Source organism: Hemibagrus wyckioides, linkage group LG20, assembly GCF_019097595.1.
Source record: "Hemibagrus wyckioides isolate EC202008001 linkage group LG20, SWU_Hwy_1.0, whole genome shotgun sequence".
NCBI classification, from domain to species: domain Eukaryota; kingdom Metazoa; phylum Chordata; class Actinopteri; order Siluriformes; family Bagridae; genus Hemibagrus; species Hemibagrus wyckioides.
Window position 1 is genome coordinate 13,772,904 of NC_080729.1, and position 23,315 is coordinate 13,796,218.

At 40.1% G+C, this 23,315-nt stretch overlaps 1 protein-coding gene across 6 annotated transcripts in view; it reads left to right on the forward strand.

Annotated features, from left to right (window-relative positions):
* The window catches only part of ptprsb (protein tyrosine phosphatase receptor type Sb), a 166,736-nt gene that overhangs the window by 68,115 nt on the left and 75,306 nt on the right, over positions 1–23,315 (forward strand). For all 6 annotated transcript variants that reach the window (XM_058418955.1, XM_058418957.1, XM_058418954.1 and 3 more), the window contains exons 5-6: positions 1,911–2,052; positions 16,041–16,229. In XM_058418955.1, coding sequence (XP_058274938.1) covers positions 1,911–2,052; positions 16,041–16,229 — 331 coding nt within the window. The remainder of the gene's footprint in view (positions 1–1,910; positions 2,053–16,040; positions 16,230–23,315) is intronic.

Genomic DNA, 23,315 nt, shown 5'->3' on the forward strand with positions numbered 1-23,315 from the left:
ACAAATAAAAAACACAATAACAAATCAGAAAACACAAAAACAAATAAAAAACACAATAACAAATAAAAAACACAATAACAAATCAGAAAACACAAAAACAAATAAAAAAAACACAATAACAAATCAGAAAACACAAAAACAAATAAAAAAAAACACAATAACAAATCAAAAGACTAAATAACAAATCCAGAAACACAGTAACGAATCTGAAAACACAAATAACAAATCTAAAAGACAAAATAACAACAAAAAAACACAATAACAAATGCAAAAACAAAATAACAAATAAAAAAACAAACAAAATAACAAGTCAAAAACCACAATAACAAATAAAATAAAACACAATAACAAATAAAAAAACACCATAAATAAAATAAAACACAATAACAAATCCAAAAACACAATAACAAATAAAATAAAACACAATATCTAATCCAAAAACCCAATAACAAATAAAATAAAACACAATAACAAATAAGAAAAACACAATAACAAATAAAAAAAACACAATAACAAATAAAGAAAAAACACAATAACAAATCTAAAAAACAAAATAACAAAAAAAAAACAAAATAACAAATCTGAAAAACAAAATAACAATAAAACACAATAACAAATCTAAAAAACAAAATAACAATAAAATAAAACAAAATAACAAATAAAAAAATAACAAATCCAAAAACACAATAACAAATCAGAAAACAAAATAACAACCCCAAAAACACAATAACTTTCTATTGCCACAGCCAGCTGTACTTCTTCTATATCTTGAGTGACAGATGTTTTGTTCAATCAGCAGTAAGAATTCCATTCGCAAACTAAAACCTAGCTTTTCCGGTTTGTCTGAATTGTTGTTTCCGGATTTGTTATTTGTGTTTTTTTGACTTTGCCACTGCAGTATTCACTATTATGAGTGCAGAAAATCAGCTCTGATTCGAAAAGACAAGGGTAAAATAAAAACTCATCTATGTTACTTTAAGGCATAAAATCACATCACTTAGACCTGGAAATGTGAACTAAGCCAGACAAATTGCAGTTTTTACGATTTATTTTAATATGCAAATCGGTTTACTGGATTCAGACTAGTTGCTTCATGGATTAAAAACGATGGCAGCATCAAAAATCACCGTTCTTCAGGATGTTTTTAATCTGGGAGAAATGTGGCTTACAGGGGGATAAATTTATCCTTGTATAGTTTAATTTAAAATGTGTTTTAGGCCAAATCCTGAAGTGGTTTAAGTGCTCAGATTTGGGGGGGGGGAATCTCTATCTAGCAATAAACTTGATACTTATGACGCACAAAATCAACATCCAAGAGTAAATAGAGTCTCCTTGCACAACCTTGCACATGATGGGTGGCTTTTTTAATTTAGTTTACAAATTTACGGTAGGATTTCAATTGAGTGAGTCAGTAAGCCTCCCCAAAACAGCGTTTAGTGTCCTTGCAGTCTTTTATGTTTCACTTGGGATGTACAGGAGGTTTAAAGTCTTTTGTCATCGTGTTGAATGATTCTAAGACTTAGGCAACCAGGCTCAGGGCTAAAATACGATAAGAAAGCTCCTATGCTTTAAAAAGATCATGTATCAGATGTTCAAGCAATCTACATTTCTGAAAAAAGGAAGAAGAAGAAGAAGACGAAGAAGAAGAAAAGTCAACATCGTATAGAATACTTAACATCTGTTGAATATTTTATGTCCATATTTCATGAAAGATTTTTACTTGAAGGGTGCCAATAATTATGCAGCTGATCGCATGAATTGTAAAAAATGCTTTAAACCGTTTGACTGATATATTTTAAATATTTATTTCACATTTTTGACCTGGCAAGCCAATTAGAGTAAAAAAAAAACGATGAGATCTGTTTTGATTTGAAATACACCGTTAATCTGCCTTTCTCTTATTGGCCCAGACCATAGAGTTTGATGAAGGAGCTGGGGCGGTGCTTCGTATCCAGCCACTTCGAGCACCGCGAGATGAGAACGTTTACGAGTGCGTGGCCCGGAACACTGAGGGCGAAATCGCAGTCACCTCCAAGCTGTCCATTATCCGAGGTAAATTCCATGTTTTCCTTGTTTTAAATGCCACAAGTCATTATCAGCGCTGCGACGGAAAATTATTCTGGGTCTATATAAATAAATAGGTCAACATGGCCGTATACTGTACTATACTCTCCAGCTTAGTGTTGTCTTCATGTCATCATTTTTGCAGCATTGCAAAATGTTAATTGTGTGTATGGAAAGACTATATGGGGAGAAATGACAGTTTTGGTCAATCGTTTGCTTAAATTGCATTATGTAATGTTTTCTCTTAAATTGTACACATAAAATGTCAAATCTAAGCAAACATTTTGAAGAAGGCTTAAGCCCTCACCCACATGAGATAATGATGTCATGTCATATATATATATATATATATATATATATATATATATATATATATATATATATATATATATATATATTTCCCATCCCAATTCCCATCCCTATTCCAGTACAAAAAACATCCAGCTTCACCTGTGAATTATAAATAAAATGTTTCCTTCATAGTTTTTTAAGGCACAAAGTAGAAAAAAAATGATAGCATCACACATAGGACATTAAAGATACTGTCCTTTAAGTGTAGTGCTTAGACTTCTTAGAGTTCTATGACATGAAGTTTAGTTACGAATCCACGGCATGTCACATGATGTAACGTCCGGCCATGTTTCTTATTTGAAAACAAGCACCTTTAACATAGAAAATACAAATTGGGGTTTGAATCCCGTGGAGCGTCATGAGCAAATGGTCCTGCATTTCTCTCGGTTAACGGGCTCGGGGCGAAGGCAGACACGGAGAGCGTCATGCAGAGCAAAGTGGGAGGACAGAGATGAAGGCAGTAATGAATTTGTTAGCCTGGTAATGAAGTGCGTCACATTGGCAGTCACAGCATATTTAACCAGTGAGTATCGGCACTGTCTCGCTGTCTTTCAGCATTTCTCGGCGGCCAGATGAGTTCATTTACTTGCACAAGGGAAGAGGAAGAATACCGTTTGATCTCGACACGTTCCCGTGAGCAAATTAGTCAGGTTTTTATTACAGATATAGATATGGTAATGTACAGGAAACATAACAGCTACTGTATCAGGGGGTGGTGAAGGAAACTGACTCAAGAAGAAGAAGAATCGAGGGCATGAAGCCTTTATTATCGCTACACATACATTACAGCACAGTGGAATTCTTTTCTCCGTGTATCCCAGCTGAGGAAGTTGGAGTCAGAGCGCAGAGGCAGCTATGATACAGCACCTCCGGAGCAGGGAGGGTTAAGGGCATTTCTCAATTGCTCAACAGTGGAGCTTGGTGGTGTTTGATCCCTGATCCTCCGATCAACAACTCAGAGCCTTAACCACTTGAACCACCACTACCCACACCACACCATACCACAAACAAGACCTAGATAGTTTTTCTATTGCATTTTGCAGCCATATAACATAACAAAAACCAACTGCTGAATATTGTGTAGGTTATTAAAACTGCTCTGAATCGCTAAGGCACGGACTATGAAGATGTGTTGTAGTATTTGGCAACAAGATCCTTTTCTGTTAGTTCTGTATGTTGTGAGGCGAGGCCTCCATGGAACAGAATTGTTTGTCCGGCACATCCCACAGATTCTCGAGCAGATTGTGATCTGGGAATTTGCAGCCCAAGTCAACACCTTGAACTGTTTGTCATGTTCCTCAAACCATTTAACAATTTATGCAGTGTGCCAGGGTGCATGATCCTGCTGAAAGGTCCACTGCCATTAAGATATACACCGATCAGGCATAACTTCATGACCACCTGCCTAATATTGTGTTGGTCCCCCTTTTGCTGTTTAAACAGCCCTGATCCATCATGCACTGTGTATTCTGACACCTTTCTCTCAGAACCAGCATTAACTTCTTCAGCAATTTGAGCAACAGTAGCTCGTCTGTTGGATCGGATCACACGGGCCAGCCTTTGCTCCCCACGTGAATCAGTGAGCCTTGGCCGCCCATGACCCTGTCTCCGGTTCACCACTGTTCCTTCCTTGGACCACTTTTGATAGATACTGACCACTGCAGACCGGGAACACCCCACAAGAGCTGCAGTTTTGGAGATGCTCTGATCCAGTGGTCTAGCCATCACAATTTGGCCCTTGTCAAACTCGCTCAAATCCTTATGCTTGGCCATTTTTCCTGCTTCTAACACATCAACTTTGAGGACAAAATGTTCACTTGCTGCCTAATATATCCCACCCACTAACAGGTGCCATGATGAGGAGATCATCAGTCTTATTCACTTCACTTCTCAGTGGTCTCAATGTTATGCCTGATCGGTGTACAATTGTCATGGCGATGAGATGTGGACTTGGTATGCAACAGTGTTTAGGTAGACGGTACATGTCCATGTAACATCCATATCCCAAAGCTTGCATTCTCCCCATAGTGCATCTTGGAGCTATTTCTTCCCCAGCGACAAAAACACATCCATGATATGAAAGATTATGTGATTCACCAGACCAGGTCACCTTCTTCCACTGATCCAGATGGTTCCCCAGATCACTTTTGGAGAACAGGAGATAGATGTAAAATGATTTACTGAAGCTTTGTGTCTCTAAAAACACACAAAACTACATTTACAGAGGATGATGTCTTTCAAATGAGCGGAAATAAAATGTCTGCTGTGTAAATTTGCCTGAATAAAGCAATGTTTTCATTCGTTGAAGGCGAAATTACACCCTTATTATATAACATCATAATATTTACCAGAATTATTTTTCCATAGTAAAATAATTAGAGAGTTTATTAAGAAAAGAAAATGTATTATTGCCATGATAATATTGGTTTCTTTATTATCATTTAAATTGACTTTTAAATGGGTTTTTTGTTCATATTAGAGATGTAGGTGTAGGGTATATATTATTTTTAATAAACAGATTTTCACACAACGGTACAAATAGGACCTGGCGCTGAAACTGGAGGGTTTTTCCTTTCACTTGGGCAGAAGCGAGAGGTCATAAAGGATATGAATCTCGAGGGACAAACAATCACTCATCCTTAGTAACTGCCTGGTCAGGGTCACGCTGGATTATATTAGTCTGTGAGCCTGTTTATATTTTGGGAAATAGACTTAACTAAATATGCTAGATAGTGGGTAGGTACAAACAAATATATAAAGGTGCACACACAGGGGATTAATAAATATTAATCTCTAGATGATCTCAAGTGATGCTGCGGAGGCTGAGGATTCCTCAGAGCCAGAATTCACACGCTATGATGATCTCATTTCTCTGTCTGTTTTTTTTTTCTGAGGGCAAAGCGATAGGGTTCGTATTTGATTGAAAAAACCCTTCCATTTCGAATTTCAATCGGATGCCAGATATGGATATTTGGAGCGCTAAACAGAGACAGATACAGATACAGATAGTGTCATCGCATTACATCACTAAGTCACATATCTCTTAACAGAGCACATGCTCATGTTTACGTTTCCTTACTCGAGGATCGTAATACTTTTTGGTAAATTAACTCCAACACACACACACACACACACAAATGAACACTTCTTCTTTTGGGTCTTAAAATTACAGCTTTCAGAATAAACAGCACAATAAATCGTTGTGCCATATAAAGGAATAAGAAAAGAAAACGCTATGGAAAGAAATGATAGGTTTGAATTTCTTTTCGTTTCTAAATACAGAATTCCCGAGCTCGGGTACCTGAGTTACTAAAATATTAGGAATTAATTCTCACTCAAGCAGAAACTCATTCACACCTCGTGTATTGGCGGGGGGACGTCTGGAGAGAAGGTCAGAGCAGGAGAGAGGTAGGGACAGAAATAGAGAGTGATGGAGGACAGGAGAAGGGTGGGGAAAGGGGTGAGAGAGAGAGAGAGAGAGAGAGTGATGGAGGGATTTGGCAGGTTTCAGACGGAGCATAAGGCACAGAGCCTCGGGGAATTGCTTGGTCTGCTACTGCCATTACTGCAGCACACATATCTCCCCCTCCTCCCCCCTTGTCTCACTGCCCACCAGGGCAAATTTAAATTTAAGCTGCCTCAGTGAACGTGTTGTCGGTTTCTGTGTGAGATTGACGGTGTGTGTGTGTGTGTGTGTCCATGTACTTTTTCATTTGCCCTGAGATGAAGCTAATCTTGCAGACCGGGCTGTGTTTACACTTGCCGCCATGTGTGGTAGGAAAGACGTGAGGCTCAGGAACACTTTCCCTCACAACACCTCAATTTCCGCACATCGAGAACCTAAAGTGGCCGAGCGGCGTCGCAGAACCTTGCGAGCTTTTAACCGTCAGCCATCCGCGAGCCAATTTAGCTGAATGTTTTCACATAGAAACGATAAAAATGTGAAAATACAAAGCACACCTTTTATTATTTATTTATTTATTTTCCCATCTATTTATTTATTTTTTGGGCTTGTTTGTACTCGTGTCCTGTTGCTTGATTTTTAAAAAAAATAAAAAATAAAAATTCGTGGTTGGATGTGGGGCTGAATCAGTCTCAGATAAAACCGGGACCGTTGTTGGATGTGCAACATATCTCGTTCGTTTCGGTTGTCAGAATATGAATAGAAATATGGGGCTACATGTCGACATGGTGATATGCCTCAGGTATATTAAAAGAAACTGGTAAAGATGTGGTGTTTTGCAGGTTTGAAAATCTGCATCGCTCCATGACATGGATACAATTTTCTCTTCTTCTTTGGCCCACGATTGATCGAAAGTCTGTCCACTCTGATTGGTCAGAATAACAAACGATGCTTTGTTTACAAGACTGTTAATAACAATTACGGAAACATTAGCGATCTCACCGAGCAAGAAAAAGCTCCAGTGTGCTGCTTTGTCCCATATCCCAGTCGCCTGGACACGGCTAAAAAAGTGGTAGCTAATAAAATGTAATTAAAATGTAATGAGGCGGTTTGCTAGTTAAGTGCATTGAACAGGAAACGTGTCACAGATTCTTCCTCTCAGTTCGAAGAGCTACAACTGTGTGTTAGGTCTTCTCATTTATTCCTGCTCATGATTGTTTACATCCTGTCACGTCTGTAGTTGTGTCCTAAATGATGTACTATACACTATGCACTGTTTACTCTACGGTCTAATGAATTTTAGGAGGCGAGTGTCGTCTCAAATGGATCACTTACATTTTTATGCATCAATAATTGACGTCAAACGGATGTAATGACATTAAACGCATGTAATGCGACGCCCCTAGCTTCAGCAGAATACTAGTTTTAAATTGTTTAAAAAAAATAAATCACACTCTGGGATCATTCAAAACACATTTGTAACACCAGAGTATTGGCGGCCATCTTGATATTTTTGTCCTGGTAGCCCCGCCCCTCTTTTTCTTGTTTCGTTGCACATATCCCCTCCTTTCCCTCCTATTTGTATGATATCTGATTTATGTTTTTGTTTCTTCATCACATCCTGTTTAAATGATGTCAGAGATTGGTGGGAGGAGTCACAGAGTATTGTGTAACATTATTTCTCCTACAGACAGCAATAAACTCTCGAATCTTTCTTTTTAAAGGAAATGAGCAGCACCGTTCCGAGCTGGAGACTGACGATACAGCTGATGCTTTTAGAAAAGCGTACAGTAATTCACTTCTCTCCTAGAATAAAACCTGATGTTTATTCATGAATAAACATAATAATGTTCAGATTTAGAAACAGCGTGTAATCCTGGTGCAGGAAAAGTTTCATTTGTTCTATGGAATTTGAAAGGAGTTGCGAGGTACAGGGCTGAAGGCTGAAGGAGAAAAGCTGAGGACAGGATAACGGGAAAAGAAAAGAAATAAAAGCGAGGGATTTGTGAAACATTGTGGGGAAGCGGAGTATTTCTGAGCTGATGTTAACAATTAAAAAACACATGGTGACTAAACGGGCGTCCTGCAAGGTGTATCAATTTCATTAATATTAAAATGTTCTTAAAAGAAATTTTAAAAAACCAGGCTAATGCGAACAGCTGCAGCTGTGTGTGTCCCGGCTGTGTGTTCCCAGTGGACCAAAGCATATGGAGCTGCTCCTCCCTCCGGTTCTCCCTCAACGAGATACGTGGGTCACTCCGATTTTTATTGATGTGGCCAAACTCTATTAAACAAGCTTATTATAGAGGCCTAATCAGGGAGCAGCTGCTGCCCCGCTTGTAAAGAAAGCCCCGTGTTAGTCTATCCCTGATCCTTCAGCTGCGTCCGGAGGAGTTTAAAAAGCCATTGTAGTGATCTGAGGAGGAGGGGACGAGGAGGAGACGCTGAAGAGGAGACGCCATACTCGTGCTCGGATTTTGGCAGACCGAACTCGAAAGCGCTCATCTCGCATTCAGCTTCTCATTCCTCAGAGAGAAACACACACCGAACGGGAGAAAAAAAACCGCTACGCTTTTTCACACTTTTTGTATTTCTCTCCGAACTGAGACTCGGGAAGACTTTTGTCGTTGCCATGGCGAGTGGCTCCTCTGTCACGGGCATTCCTTTGGGCACGTGGTTGTTTTTAGCACTTTTTTTTTTTTTTTTTTACAGAATGGAGACAATCCATCTGGCTAATGCTAAAGCAGGGCCACGAAACACACTGCCCAGGCTTCCTACTCAGCAGGGCTCTTTCCTTTGTGAACGCAGAATTGCATAACATACAACCCACTCTCACATACCCACAGTACAGACATAAAGTCTGGGCCGCTTGGGACCATAATGCATTAACTTTTTTAAGGTCAAGTGTACGAAAGCTCTTTTTCTCTCACGGTCCAAAAGGTTTCTCTGGCTCTCTAACACTTTCTGGATGTCCAAAGGCCTTGGGGGCATGCAGCGCTGCGTTCTAACTTGAGTAGGACTGATTATTCTGCTCGGCTGCTGAAGGATACTGGCAGAAATCGTACCAGCATGCCGGCTGGAGAAGAGTGATACAGCATGCATCTCTAAAGAAGTTTCTCAGGGTTGCTTTTATCTTGCTTTCGAGTGTCCATGAGTGTCCATTTCTTCTCAAATATATCAAATCCGTCTGTCTGTGTCGCTCTTGTTGTCTGTCTCCTGCATCATATGGACGTTTTTACACGTGTGTCTGATATGTTTGAACAGTAAATAGGAGGTTTGATTGCTTTTGTTAACTCAACAAACTGGCGTCCATACAGTGCATCATTTTTCTTCAGCCTCTTCAGACTGACCCTCATGGGGTCTCCTCCACCGTTCTGCTCGCTCCATCCTGTTCTCCACTCTAACTACTTATCGATGCTTCCAGAAAATAAATAAATCTGCTGAAACGCTATGCGCTGCTTTGTCTCAGAGGCTTTGCAAATATTTGATAGGTTACAGCGGGCCAAAACTGCTTATCGGCATTTTACTTATTTTATATTTATATCTCTTTGAAAGATGTGGAAGAATCTCATTAAAATAAGCAGGTCTGTCTATCTATCTATCTATCTATCTATCTATCTATCTATCTATCTATCTATCTATCTATCTATCTATCTATCTATCTGTCTATCTATGTGTCTATCTATCTATCTGTCTGTCTGTCTAACTGCTTATCTATCTATCTATCTATCTATCTATCTATCTATCTATCTATCTATCTATCTATCTATCTATCTGTCTATCTATGTGTCTATCTATCTATCTGTCTGTCTGTCTAACTGCTTATCTATCTATCTATCTATCTATCTATCTATCTATCTATCTATCTATCTATCTATCTATCTATCTATCTATCTATCTATCTATCTATCTATCTATCTATATCAATAATTATAGACTTGTCCTTTGTCTCTCTCTTGCTCTCGCTCAGCTACAAGGCAGAAATGTGACTCCGGGGAAAACGCCTCCCCACCCTGAATTGGATCCACCCTCTCCTCTCAGTCCCACATAATGTCATGGACGCACCGTGATTCAGAGGCAGCAGGGTTCGGCTGATCTCAGTCTGGTTGTCACAGCTCTCGCATTCACGCCTTTGTAAACGTGACACTTCTTCCTACTTTCTGGCCACTCAGACCTTATTTCTTCACAAAAGTTTGAATATTTTCCATTACAGTTTCCAATGATAAGTTTTAAGAATGTAAAGGACTAAAAATAAAGTCTGTATCAGCATTCTAATTCGAACCCCTTACAGTTCAGTTATTCATCCTGAAGCTTGTTATTCACTCTCTGTCATGAACATGGTGGTGTTGTCTTCAGAGTGATGAGCGAGACAGGTTTAGTGGTGAGTAATGGACAGTGCGCTCCGAAAATCTGACACCACATAGAAATTCGGTTTGTTTGTTTGTTTTTCCTCATTTAAAACTGAATTAAGAATTTTTAATCAAAAGAAAGTCGTTCAATATCTTGGACATTAACGATTCAGGATTCGGCACAATTTCTACATCGCTGTTTAAAGTTCAGATCAAATTTGTGCTATTGACCTTTGGCTCTGTACAAAAGGTCAGATTTTCCTTGAGTCTTATCCCTTCTGTGGAAGCGCATGCTGAAGATGGATTACATCTAACATGAGTCAATAGTTGGGTTTTTTTTTGTGAAGTCCTTTTCAACTTGAGAGAGTTTTGTCTCTAGTTTCCTCTTAAAAACATGCCCATGTTCAATGTGTGTGTGTGTGTGTGTGTGTGTGCAAGGACTGGCATCCAATCCAGCTTGTATGTATGCCTTGAACCTACTGTGATGGCTCAGCTTCTACCTGACGAGGATAAAGCAGTTAATGAAGATGAATGAGTGAGAGAATGAAAGCTTATATGTGTGTGTGTGTGTGTGTGTATAAAACTGGTCTGTACTTAGATGCACCGTCAAGCCAAATTTGACGATACAGTTATCTGTCTGTCAATCAAATCAGGGATCCCCTCTTCCTTAGAGCAGGGTATTTATTCAGCAATTTATAATAAAATATATTATTCATAACTGTCTATTAATCTAACAGTAACTGTGCTGTCTGATTGGTCAGAAAGTGTTGATTAATTTTCTATAACAGAGTCTTGGACAGCGAGAAAAATCACGGATGGTTTCCATAGTAACTAACTCACAGGGATTTCTATAAGCGGAAGCTCCCTACAATCGTGGACTAATAATAAATATATTTTAAAAAATGTCATTAACGGATAAACATAGGAATCTTTCTGTAAGGAGATGTTTATTTATAGAAAGAGATAGAAGACATTTTGCTGTTGCAGTTCTTATTAATATTAAGAAAGAGATAAGAGGCTGGTGAGATTGGAGTTGTGTTATATTTGTTAAATAATAATAAATGTAAATATAGAAGCGAGCAACAATTATCAGAGTTCATGCGCTTTAAGAACTTTTAGTGTATGTGTAAAAAGATATTATTGTGTTATTTAGAATGTGTGTAAGCACCGAAATTGCAGATAGAACAAGACAATGAGACGTATCGAGTTTTGTAATGAAACTCCATAGTGGTTTTGTAAAATACAGCATTTTAAAAAACACACTTTTTCAAAATGTATAACTGGATAACTATCATTAGACTTGGTATGAAGTATGGAGATACCAGTTCCACCATTTTAGGATAAATTTGACAGAAATTATAAGCAATTTTGGTTGTTCTATGTCACATAGTTTGGTGTCAATATGCTAAAGTGTGTCAGAGATACACTATATTGTCAAAAGTTTTGGGACAGCCCTCCAAATCATTGAATTGTTTTTGGACCCCTTAGTTCCAGTGAAAGGAACTCTTAATGCTTCAGCATACCAAGACAATTTGGACAATTTCATCCCAACTTTGTGGGAACAGTTTGGGGATGATCCCTTCCTGTTCCAACATGACTGTACACCAGTGCACAAAGCAAGGTTCATAAAGACATGGATGAGTGAGTTTGGTGTGGAGGAACTTGACTCGCCCTGCACAGAGTCCTGACCTCAACCTGATAGAACACCTTTGGGATGAATTAGAGCGGAGACTGCGAGCCACACCTTCTCATCCAACATCAGTGCCCAACCTCACAAATGCGCTACTAGAGGAATGGTCAAAAGTTCTCTTAAACATATTCCTCAACCTTGTGGAAAGCCTTCCCAGAAGAGCTGAAGCTGTTATAGCTGCCAATTCCGTATTAAATTCATGTGCAGGTAAAGGCAGCCGTCCCAAAACTTTTGGCAATGAAGTGTATAACCTCACGCTCATTTTAGTGCTCTGGCGTTAATAAAAAACGACTACTTCTCATCCCACCATCACTGTGGTGTAGCAGAAATAAAGCACTTTAAGTCGTGCTGGCGATGATGCATCACCTTACCTTGTCATTGCTGTGTTTCACTCCTTTTCGATTCAATTTCTTTGAATTTATAGCACTACTGATTCTCATTTCTCCGAGTACACAGACACAGTTTGAACACTGACCCACATCCTTGTGTTTACTTGGACTTTTATATCTTCCCGGCCTTTTCAATTAAACCGAACAAATAATTATTAGCTTCTATGCGGCGCCCAGCCCTCGTTCCCCTGCTGTGCATTGTGTAATTGCCGTAGTCCTCGCTGAGGTGTGTTCACGCATAGTGATTATGTAGGTATATAATTACGCTCCATTCTATTCCTTTTAACAACCGACGTGAATTGTTCCTGAGTTTTTCCACCGATCATATATATATATATATTTTTGTATTGTAAATTGGCTGACAGTCTTATTTATGCCGTGTGTTAATGAATTCTGCCTGCCGGAGGCTCGATGAGCAATAAGCAGCGTGCTGAATGTGGGTAGTGTGTCCTTCTTCTCATCATTTCACATTGCACAGAAACTTCATCATACTCTGTAAGCCAATCTGTAGAAATAAATTGTAACCTATCGAATGATCGAAACGCTCATTTGCAAGGCCTGGGGAACAAAGCAGCGCATACCGTTTCCAGCTGGAGAATTATCTCTTTTCTGCAAGCGAGATGGAGGAAGATGTCTATTTTTTTTTTTTTTTTTTTTTGCAGGCACTTAAAATACCACAATATTCTTCATGCCAGTGTTGTGCCGTCCTTAAAGCGGTTACTCTGTGACAGCGGGATTCTTTTTTAGGCTGGGTTTTTTTTTTATAGCAATACTGAGAAAATGTGAAATGTGTACCTAATGTGCTTTTTTTGCACTACAGAACTAAATAGAAATAAATATTTGGTTTAGGATACAGAAGTCTAGAATCACAGACCAGAGACGTTTGTGTACCGATTGGGACGAAAACAGATTTGTTCCACTCCATTTCTCTCAGCTCTCTTAAAGTTAAAAAATAATAATTGTTTTAGCATGCAAAGTGCTGCTCTCATCTTTCACTAACCTATTAGCCTGTTATACAAAATAAGCAGAATAAGTTAACATCACCTCACTGACCTACAACTGCTGTCTGAAAGTCTGAACTCAGCACACTGGAAAGTCTCACTGCTGGATGTTTTACTTGAGATCGCATTTTCTACAATTCCGTGTTCATGATAAGGCTCGACGTTGAGGATAAATCATACCCACGCTGTACACGTTTCTAAATTAGAACATGGAGCCGTGCGCATGATGGATGGTTGATAAAAAGCCTCGATGTGGTCACAAGAAAACAAGTGATATTTTAAGAGTTCCCGAGATATAGTTTTGAGACGGCTGCTCTCGACATCTGAAAATTTCCAGCCTTGCCTCTGTGTTAAAGGAAAATAATTATTGTTTCCTCATAAACAACAGCACAATACCAGTTACATATACGTCATTTGTTCATAGTAACGTTCCCTTATCAGCTTTGTTTATTTTCCTATTCTTGAATAATAAATAGCATAGCCTGTCATTGTTATTAAGGAACTTAACAATCCTCCTATGGCGTAAAACATACTGACTGACCACACAGTGACACTGGAGACACCATATCAGTGATTAGAAGGACTTTCTTACAGCTTTTGACCAATCAGATTAGAGAATTTATCATTGCTGTAGTATTGATAGATAGATAGATAGATAGATAGATAGATAGATAGATAGATAGATAGATAGATAGATAGATAGATAGATACTTTATTGATCCTATGAGGGAAATTCTTGAAAAATAAGCACCTGCTTATTTTAATGAGATTCTTCCACATCTTTCAAAGAGATATAAATATAAAATAAGTAAAATGCCGATCAGCAGTTTTGGCCCGCTGTAACCTAGCAAATATTTGCAAAGCCTCGGAGACAAAGCAGCGTATACCGTTTCGGCAGATTTATTTATTTTCTGGAAGCATCGATAAGTAGTTAGAGTGGAGAACAGGATGGAGCGAGCAGAACGGTGGAGGAGACCCCATGAGGGTCAGTCTGAAGAGGCTGAAGAAAAATGATGCATTGTATGGATGCCAGTTTGTTGAGCCAACAAAAGCAATCAAACCTACTATTTAGTGTTCAAACATATCAGACACACGTGTAAAAACGTCCATATGATCATCCAGACATCCAACATCCAGACAGACAACAAGAGAGACATGTGTTACTGCAGCCTGGTCAGTTACAAGATACAATATACTCATATTTACATCACAGTACACATGTGCAAACTGGCAGTAGATAATGATTACGTAAAACCTTGAGAGTCTAGACAATAATGTTAATAGTTGTAGTGGTGTAGTGTGAGAGTGTTATAACCTGTCACACACAGGTAAACTATTGTACAATATTATTGACCTACTGTAACATTCTCTGTGACAATGAATCTTTTGGAGAATGAGCTCCGCTGACTCAGTAGTGTATTGTAGAGCGGGTGAGACGAATTGTCCATGATGGAGAGCAGTTCGTTCAGTGACCTCCTGTTCCTCACTGACTCAGACCTCTCCAGTCTGTGTCCAATGATAGATTTACGAATTAGCTTGTTAATCCCGCTGGCATCCCTGGCGTTGATGACATTAAGGCATGGACTACACAAGACCTCTAAAAGTGGGTTGTAGTATCAGGCACCAAGACATGACCAGCAGATCCTGTAAGTGAGGTGAGGCCTCCATGCATCAGATTTGTTTGTTCAGCACATCACACAGATCCTCAGATTGAGATCTAGGGAATTTGGAGGTTATGTCAACACCTTGTTGTTATTCTTTCGGTTGCTCCCTGTATGGGGTCACCACAGCGGATCATTTGAAGCCCTTCTTGACACAACCCTCTGGGACTGGCACTGAGAGTTCTTCTCTTCGGTGGCTGGGCTAGTGCCATGCCCGGGAATCGAACCCGGGCTGTGGCAGTGAGCGTGCGGGATCCTGCTGCTGGACCACCAGGAGGCTGCCTTGAATTGTTCGTAATGTTCCTCAAACCATTTCTGAAGAGTTGTTGCAGTGTGACAGGAAGCTGAAAGAGTACCATGAACATCCACATGAATGCCAGGATGCAGGGTTTCCCAGTAGAACATTGCACTGATCTTCCGTAGGATCGGACCAGACCAGCTAGCCTTTTCTCCCCATGCACATCACTTATCTTTCTGTGCCCATGACCCTGTCCCTGGTTTACCGGTTGTCCTTCCGTGGACCATTTTTATTAGGTTCTGCATACCAGAAACACCCCTAAAGACCTGCTCTTTTGGAAATGCTCAGACTCTACAATTTGGCCCTTATCAAAATCCCTTGCCCGTTTTTTCCTTTTTCCAGCACATGACTGTTCACTTGATGCCTAATATATCCCACTCCTACACGTGCCACTGTACCAAGAAAATCATATTATTCACGTCACCACTGAGTGGTTTTAATGTTATGGCTGTATTTTATCATGTAAATTTTCACTGTGGTTTGTATATATTATATAAAATCAGTAACGTTATTTTATACATTCTCTTAATATTTATTAACAGTTCAATTCATCTCCTGTCCTGTATTTTTGCAAGAGAGCAGTATAAGTTACTGCACAAGGATATGTTACTAGACCAATAAAAACTATGTTGACTAATACGACATGATCTCAGGGTTTAGGCAAAACCTGATCTATAAACACTTTACACTCTCTCCTTTCCTTCAGGATTAATAAAGCCTTATCTTATCTTATCTTATCTTATCTTATCTTATCTTATCTTATCTTATCTTATCTTATCTTATCTTATCTTATCTTATCTTATCTTATCTTATCTCTGTGTTCTTTCGGTGCAGAGGACCTGTTGCCGTTTGGCTTCCCCAGTATAGACATGGGCCCCCAGTTGAAGGTGGTGGAGAGAACCCGTACTGCCACCATGCTCTGCGCTGCCAGCGGCATCCCCGACCCAGAGATCTCCTGGTTCAAAGACTTCCTTCCCGTGGAGCCGGCGCTCAGCCAGGGCCGAATCAAACAGCTACGATCAGGTATGTTACACAGAGCAACTCACAGGATCATTATTTAACATGTTTCTGATGAATAAAGCTTAATTAGTGGCTTATATTTATGTGTAATATTATAATTAGGGGCAAGAATTACCTGCTAAAGGTTTTACATCATATCCTGTAGTTATAGTGTATTGTACTGTAATGTTACGCATGGAAGAAAATGTGTACAGGAAGTGAACTGGGTATGTTTTGCTGTAGAGGTTTTCATCTGATGTTAGTCCAAAGGTTAGATTGTTGATGGCTGCTTGTTGACCCGAAGATAAAGTGTTCAAATGAAAGGGTACTTTTGGGAAAGGCAGTCATTTCTAAAATCACTGCTTTTACTGCAGCTCAGCTCGGGAGGAAAGCAAAGATATAGCTTGCATTTCTTTTTTTTTCTTTTTTTTTTTTTTTTTTTGAGACTGTAATTTGTGACTGGAGCCTGAAGCGTAGGCTATGATTAGAGAATTTACTCCAGGGCTCATCAATTAGATTTGACACTAGGCCAAGTAACGTTCTGGCCAGAGCCGCCCTTGCTTCATCAGTCCGTTATGTGTTTAGAACGTATACCAGCATCCAGCAGAAAGCTATTACATTACATCGCCTGTAATAGTTTTAATTTTCAGAACGTTATTAGATCTTCCATTTCATTCACCCAAAATTTGATATTCACACGCAATAAAATAATAAATCCGTACCGTCACACGGCAGAAATAGGCCTGCGTCTGCGTTTATATATTTAGTATATAAGAATCAAAATTAAATCCCTATTTAAAACCACATATTTAGGCTGCCAGACACGTTTTACACCAAAACTTTGGGAGGGAGATGGATCTTGTTTGAAAGCGATGTGCCGAGCTAGAGGTGTGCCTTTGCTCCTTGTTGTTTTTCTCGGAAACTCCGAATAACAACGTTCCTCTTTTCTCAGAGCTAAAGAGAGAGTTTCACATGTATGTTTTTCACTCTGTAGTTCTACTCTAATGGTAGTCTACACACACACACACACATTTCCAGTGTAAGACAGTGTTTTTGTCCAAGGTTTGTATCAGTGCCTGAATTTTTTTTTTTTTACATTGATGTCATTATTCAGTTAATTAATCACTGGAAAGATTTCTTTACACACTTTATGCCAAAAAAAGTAGAAGGCAGCACTGAAATGTCTTCGAATGCCTGCTTTTGAACGCTAGAGGTTTTACTGGTGAATATTTTTTGTTTAAGAAATGATAACAGGACACTTGCTATAAATGCCATATACACCGATCAGGCATAACATTATGACCACCTGCTTAATATTTATCCCCTTTTGCTGCCAAAACAGCCCTGACCCTTCATGCACTGTGTATTCTGACACCTTTCTCTCAGAACCAGCATTAACTCCTTCAGCAGTTTGAGCAACAGTAGCTCGTCTGTTGGATCGGATCACACGGTCCAGCCTTCGCTCCCCACGTGCACCAGTGTGCCTTGGCCGCCCATGACCCTGTCGCCGGTTCACCACTGTTCCTTCCTTGGACCACTTTTGATAGATACTGACCACTGCAGACCGGGAACACCCCACAAGAGCTGCAGTTTCGGAGATGCTCTGATCCAGTCTTCTAGCCATCACAATTTGGCCCTTGCTCAAACTCGCTCAAATCCTTACACTTGCCCAACACATCAACTTTGAGGACAACCCCTAACCCCTTTTGAAAATTGTCTCTTTGTTCCTGACCCTCCGAATTTCATCTGCCCTGTTATACAGCTAGCTAAATAACTCTAAGTCTTTAAGCAAACGAGTGCATTTAGTAACAGCCTGTGACTGACATCACTTCCAAATACAAACACGCCCTGTAGTATCCTCAGGGACATTTGTACTGACAGCATCGGAAACGCAACCGTGAAGGGAATTGTGATTCCGTTTTGGCAGACTCTATACACGACGCCGAAGAAGCGAACAAGCAAATGGGTAAAAACTCGTAAGAGATGCAGAGAAATAGACTTGATGGACGTGGTGCATTTGTCTAAAGAAAATTAGCAGTATTTTGCGATTCGTATTTTCCACAATTTATGCAGCCACAAAGAGAAATTCATTTGGAAAATTGTCCGGAAATTTCTTCCATAGTAACCCTTACAGTTGTACGGATTTTAAATGATATATAAATGAAATAAACCTGCCATATTGACATCTAGCAAGCTCATGAGTTAATGACAGTATATCATACACTGTCCTGGAACTAGCTAGCCTGAATGGTGTAGAATTGTTTGGATATAGCATATAAAAAAAATCTATGCTATCTGTTGTTATTTTATTTATGTAGCAAGTAACAGAAAGAAATATAAAATAGGAGATACGCTGGCTTGATACTCAGTCTAAGTCTTGTTTGTCAGCACAATTTCTCCACACAGACTATTCCAGCAGATTTTTGAGAGACACCGTATCTATTTTAATAATGTAACCGTCGTTAATAATGGAAAGATGTTTAGATACGTAGAGCTCACATCGCAGATCTACTGTTAGAGCATCATGTCGACCTCAGTGCAGTCTATACCTGATTAGCATGATCGTTCTCGTCTTTCCGATCCCCCTTAAGCAGCATGACACCATTTCCTCGCACCTGTTCCCTGATGAGAACAAGACCCCACTCGACCCGGGGTGTTGCTCGTCAACCGGAGGCATCAATGCTGTGTTTTCACTAATGATGAAATGTGACACGGTAAATAGGCTAATGCTTGGACTGTTGAGGCGTTTCGTAATCTCACACACACACACACATTTATTTCTTCAGAAAAGCAGGTCAGGGCCTCTCTCTCTCTCTCTTATATATATTTTTTATTTCTTTGCTGCTTTTAATTTCATTTTTTTTCTCTTCCCTTTTCTGAAACTTGAAACAAACCCTTTACCATTTCTCCTAATCCGAAGCAGTTCATCGACAGAAATGTCAGCCTGCTTTTTATCAAAACAGAGCCACATGTAATAGCTGTACACCGGGGATGGTGTAATTGTGAGTTATGTTGAGAAAGCCGCTTTCATGGTCCTCGATATGAGTCACAGAGAGCAGATGAGGGTGTCACAGCAGATAAAAGTACGCTGATCTGCAGTTAAAAGAGAGGCCAAGGAACCGGAGAGGACAAAGTGTGATGTATGGCGAGACACAGAGATCAGGGCCGCAGAGACGAGGAGAGAGAGAGAGAGAGAGACGGGGGACGACAGACCTATAAAGAGTTACACAAGCGCGATACAGTTTTTTTTTTTTATTCCATATTCTATTTGTTCGTTTGCCTCTCATTATTTCTGCCTTCCTTTTTTTTTTTTCCCCTCAATATTTCTGTCTTGCCCTCTCTCATGTCTCTCTCAGGGTCAGGATAATGACGCACATGCTCCAGCGTGTGACTCAGGCCAAGCTTTTGATTAGGGCATGCTCATTATCACCAAGGATAAGGATAACAGGCTAATAAAAAAAGAGCATAATAAAAAGAAGCGGTCGCACTAATCACCCAGACGAGGACCACCGCGTCTCCGTCAGCATCAGAACAAGCTTATTAACTTCAAATCTGAGCCACGACACCCATCATGACATTTTAGCACGAAAGGAGCTTGGCTGTTGTAGAGATTGCGTGAGAATTCCTGCGGTTTTCACTCTCCATTTTATTTATTTATTTATTTATTCTGTGTTTATTTTACTGTTTTTTTGCTGTTCTTGCGTTCTTCCAGTCCTGGTCCGTATTCGGTTTGGTCCTGAGCCGCTTTTGGGGAAACATTATGCTAACCCTGCTTTTTTTTTTTTTTTTTCTTCATAACTTTCCACTTTGCTACCCTTTTGTGTGTTTCAGTGCTCATCCATTTCACTTTGCCCTGTGGCTCAAGGCAAGAAGGATTACGTTTAAATTCAATGACATTTCACTGGTTCCAGTTCTCAGCAAGGCGAGATTAACAATAAGCTAATGGAGCTTTTTGGGTGCAGCTCAAATCCCTCGAAAGGACACGAGTGTGTGTGTGTCTGGGTGGGGGGTAGAAAGTGAGAGCGTGTTACGTAAGATGTGGACTAAACACACCTTTTTTTAATGTTCTGTAAAGTATATGCAGTGGTGGCTCATGTGGTTAAGGTTCTGGGTTGTTGATTAGGGTTCAAGCCCCAGCACCACCAAGCTCCACTGTTGGGCAATTGAGCAAGGCCCATAACCCTCTCTGCTCCAGGGGTGCTGTATCATAGCTGCACCTGTGCTCTGACCCCAACTTCCTCAGCTGGGATATGCGAAAAAAAGAATTCCACTGTGCTGATTAGGTTTAACATTATGACCACCTGTATAACATTGTGTTGGTCCTCCTTTTGCTGCAAAAACAGCCCTGACCCATCATGCACTGTACACTTCTATCAGAACCAGCATTAACTCCTTTAGCAATTTGAGCAACAGTAGCTCAGCTGTTGGATCGGATCACACGGACCAGCCTTCGCTCCCCACGTGCATAAATGAGCCTTGGCCGCCCATGACCCTGTCACCAGTTCACCACTGTTCCTTCCTTGGACCACTTTTGATAGATACTGACCACTGCAGACCGGGAACACCCCACAAGAGCTGCAGTTTTGGAGATGCTCTGATCCAGTCATCTAGCCATCACAATTTGGCCCTTCGTCAAACTCGCTCAAATCCTTACACTTGTCCATTTTTCCTGCTTCTAATACATCAACTTTGAGGACAAAATGTTCACTTGCTGCCTAATATATCCCACCCACTAACAGGTGCCATGATGAGGAGATCATCAGTCTTATTCACTTCACCTCTCACTGCTCATAATGTTATGCCTGATCGGTGTATAATACAACAAGATATAGTAATGAGCTTTAATTAAGGGATAAAGTTTTTCTACATCACCCGTAATGTTTGACTAGTTGCTCTAGCTTCATCTATATCTAAAGTGTGATGCAGCAGAGCTTTAGCATTTTAGTCTGTTCCTCATCTATACAATCTGCTCAAACATATCAGTTTCCAAAATTTCAGCTCAACATCACCACTGTGCTTGTCTTCTTAGAGAACCAACCACTCTGTAGCCGGAGCTCGTCGTGTAACATTCTGGAACATTTATCTGTCCACGAGCTGGATTTCTTATTAGTATGATGTTAAACGTCGGTGGGAAATGAAATTGTGCAAGAAAAGAAGCTTGTGCGTTTTTTATTTTAGGAGCTAAAACTTCATAAGTTACCACTTATAGTTGAACTGCACTAGCAATATAACCCCGTGACGTCAGTGAGGAAGACAAAATCCAATTTCTCACATGAACAAAGCTGAGAAACTTGTGTTGACAGCAACAGAAACTTGTCTCATTAACCAGCTCTCTACACTTTTATTCCACAGCCATATTAAGCAGCTCTATTTGGGAGGATTTCAGTAAAATATAGATACCCACAAAACTATGCTTCAGCATTTGAGTATACTGCATACAGTATAAGTATGATATAGGAAATAAATGATGGAAATCTTTATTTTACCAATGCACTAGTTTTCTCTTGCACCAGTGGAAAGGAAAGCATCTTATGGGACATTTTCAATCAGTATAAAGAAATGAATTATTTTATTGCTGCAAGTCTGATATAAAATGAGTCGGGACTCTGTTGGCTTTCAGTGTGAGACGTGTGTTTTTCCCTCTGCTGGATAACCTTACACTGAATGTTAGTGGTTGAAGAAATTTTAGATGTTTATGAACAAGCACTTCTCCGAGAGTAGAAATGGGTTTGATATCAGCATTTACTTTAAACATATGCATGCTATCCACATGCATCAGTGAGCACTGGTTCACCACTGTTCCTTCCTTGGACCACTTTTGATAGATACTGACCACTGCAGACCGGGAACACCCCACAAGAGCTGCAGTTTTGGAGATGCTCTGATCCAGTCGTCTAGCCATCACAATTTGGCCGTGGTCAAACTCGCTCAAATCCTTACACTTGTCCATTTTTCCTGCTTCTAACACATCAACTTTGAGGACAAAATGTTCACTTGCTGCCTAATATATCCCACCCACTAACAGGTGAGGAGATAATCAGTGTTATTCACTTCACCTGGTCATAATATTATGCCTGAAGTGTAAGTTCTAACCGCAAACATGTAGGAAATGTGCGATATGTGTTATGAAATTGACTCGTGAAAGTGACATTATTTTCTGTAGCATTTTTGAGCAACGCTTGTTTACTCCAGCTCATATTTTGCATAATATTTCCACTTAGTATAGCTTGATTCCTCTAAGTGCTCATCTTATTACAAACTGAAAGCAGCTTTACGTTGCACTTTGCACCTGTGTGTGTTGCTGTGTGTCAGTGTGAGTAGGCTTGCTGCCAGGGGCCCAGCACGCAGTGTTACCTTTGTGTGTGTGTGTGTGTGTGTGTGTGGAGCTCTGTGTGTGTATGAATACATTAGAGCACGACAGATGGCAAGTGTGATTGGTCGCACTCGAGCAGAACACACGCACAGCTTACCTTACCTGGTGCACACGCATGAAAGCACACACATCGAAACACACATTCGCACGCAGAGTCTCCCTCATATTCTCAATGCCTTTACTCCGCACAAGACATGTGCAGGGAAACGTGCTGCCTCAGACAGCCTCATTTCTTGCTTCGTTTTGTGTTTTGCCCTCGTCATGTCAAGGCAGTCTGAGAAGTCAGCGCTAAGAAATTCCGCAGGGAGGCTTTTTTTTTTTTTTTTTTTTCCAGAGAACCAAACACATGTCTAAGAAGTGCAGACTGACAGAGATGGAGAGGGAGACAAGGTTGGGGGTGCGAGAGTGCAGAAAAGGTAGAAACACTCATTATGAAGTCGGTCTGAACAAGTTTCCCAACTGACGCCATGTTGGTTAAAACCCCCAGGCTGCTGTTTTGAGGTATTTTCACACTCCTAGCTGTTTGAATGAGAAGGTACCTGTGCTTCTGGAGCTGATCAATGGCTTTCCGTTTGCCTTTTGGATCTGTGACAAGTGCTGCAAAACAGCGGAAAGTTATTTCCATAAGTGGCTGATTTTGACAGGGATACGACTTCGCTAGACGAGCGCACGTGAGCTCTTGTGGAGGAAGCGTCGAGATGTCGCTTCGCCAAATTTAGATTAGCATTCCCGTGATT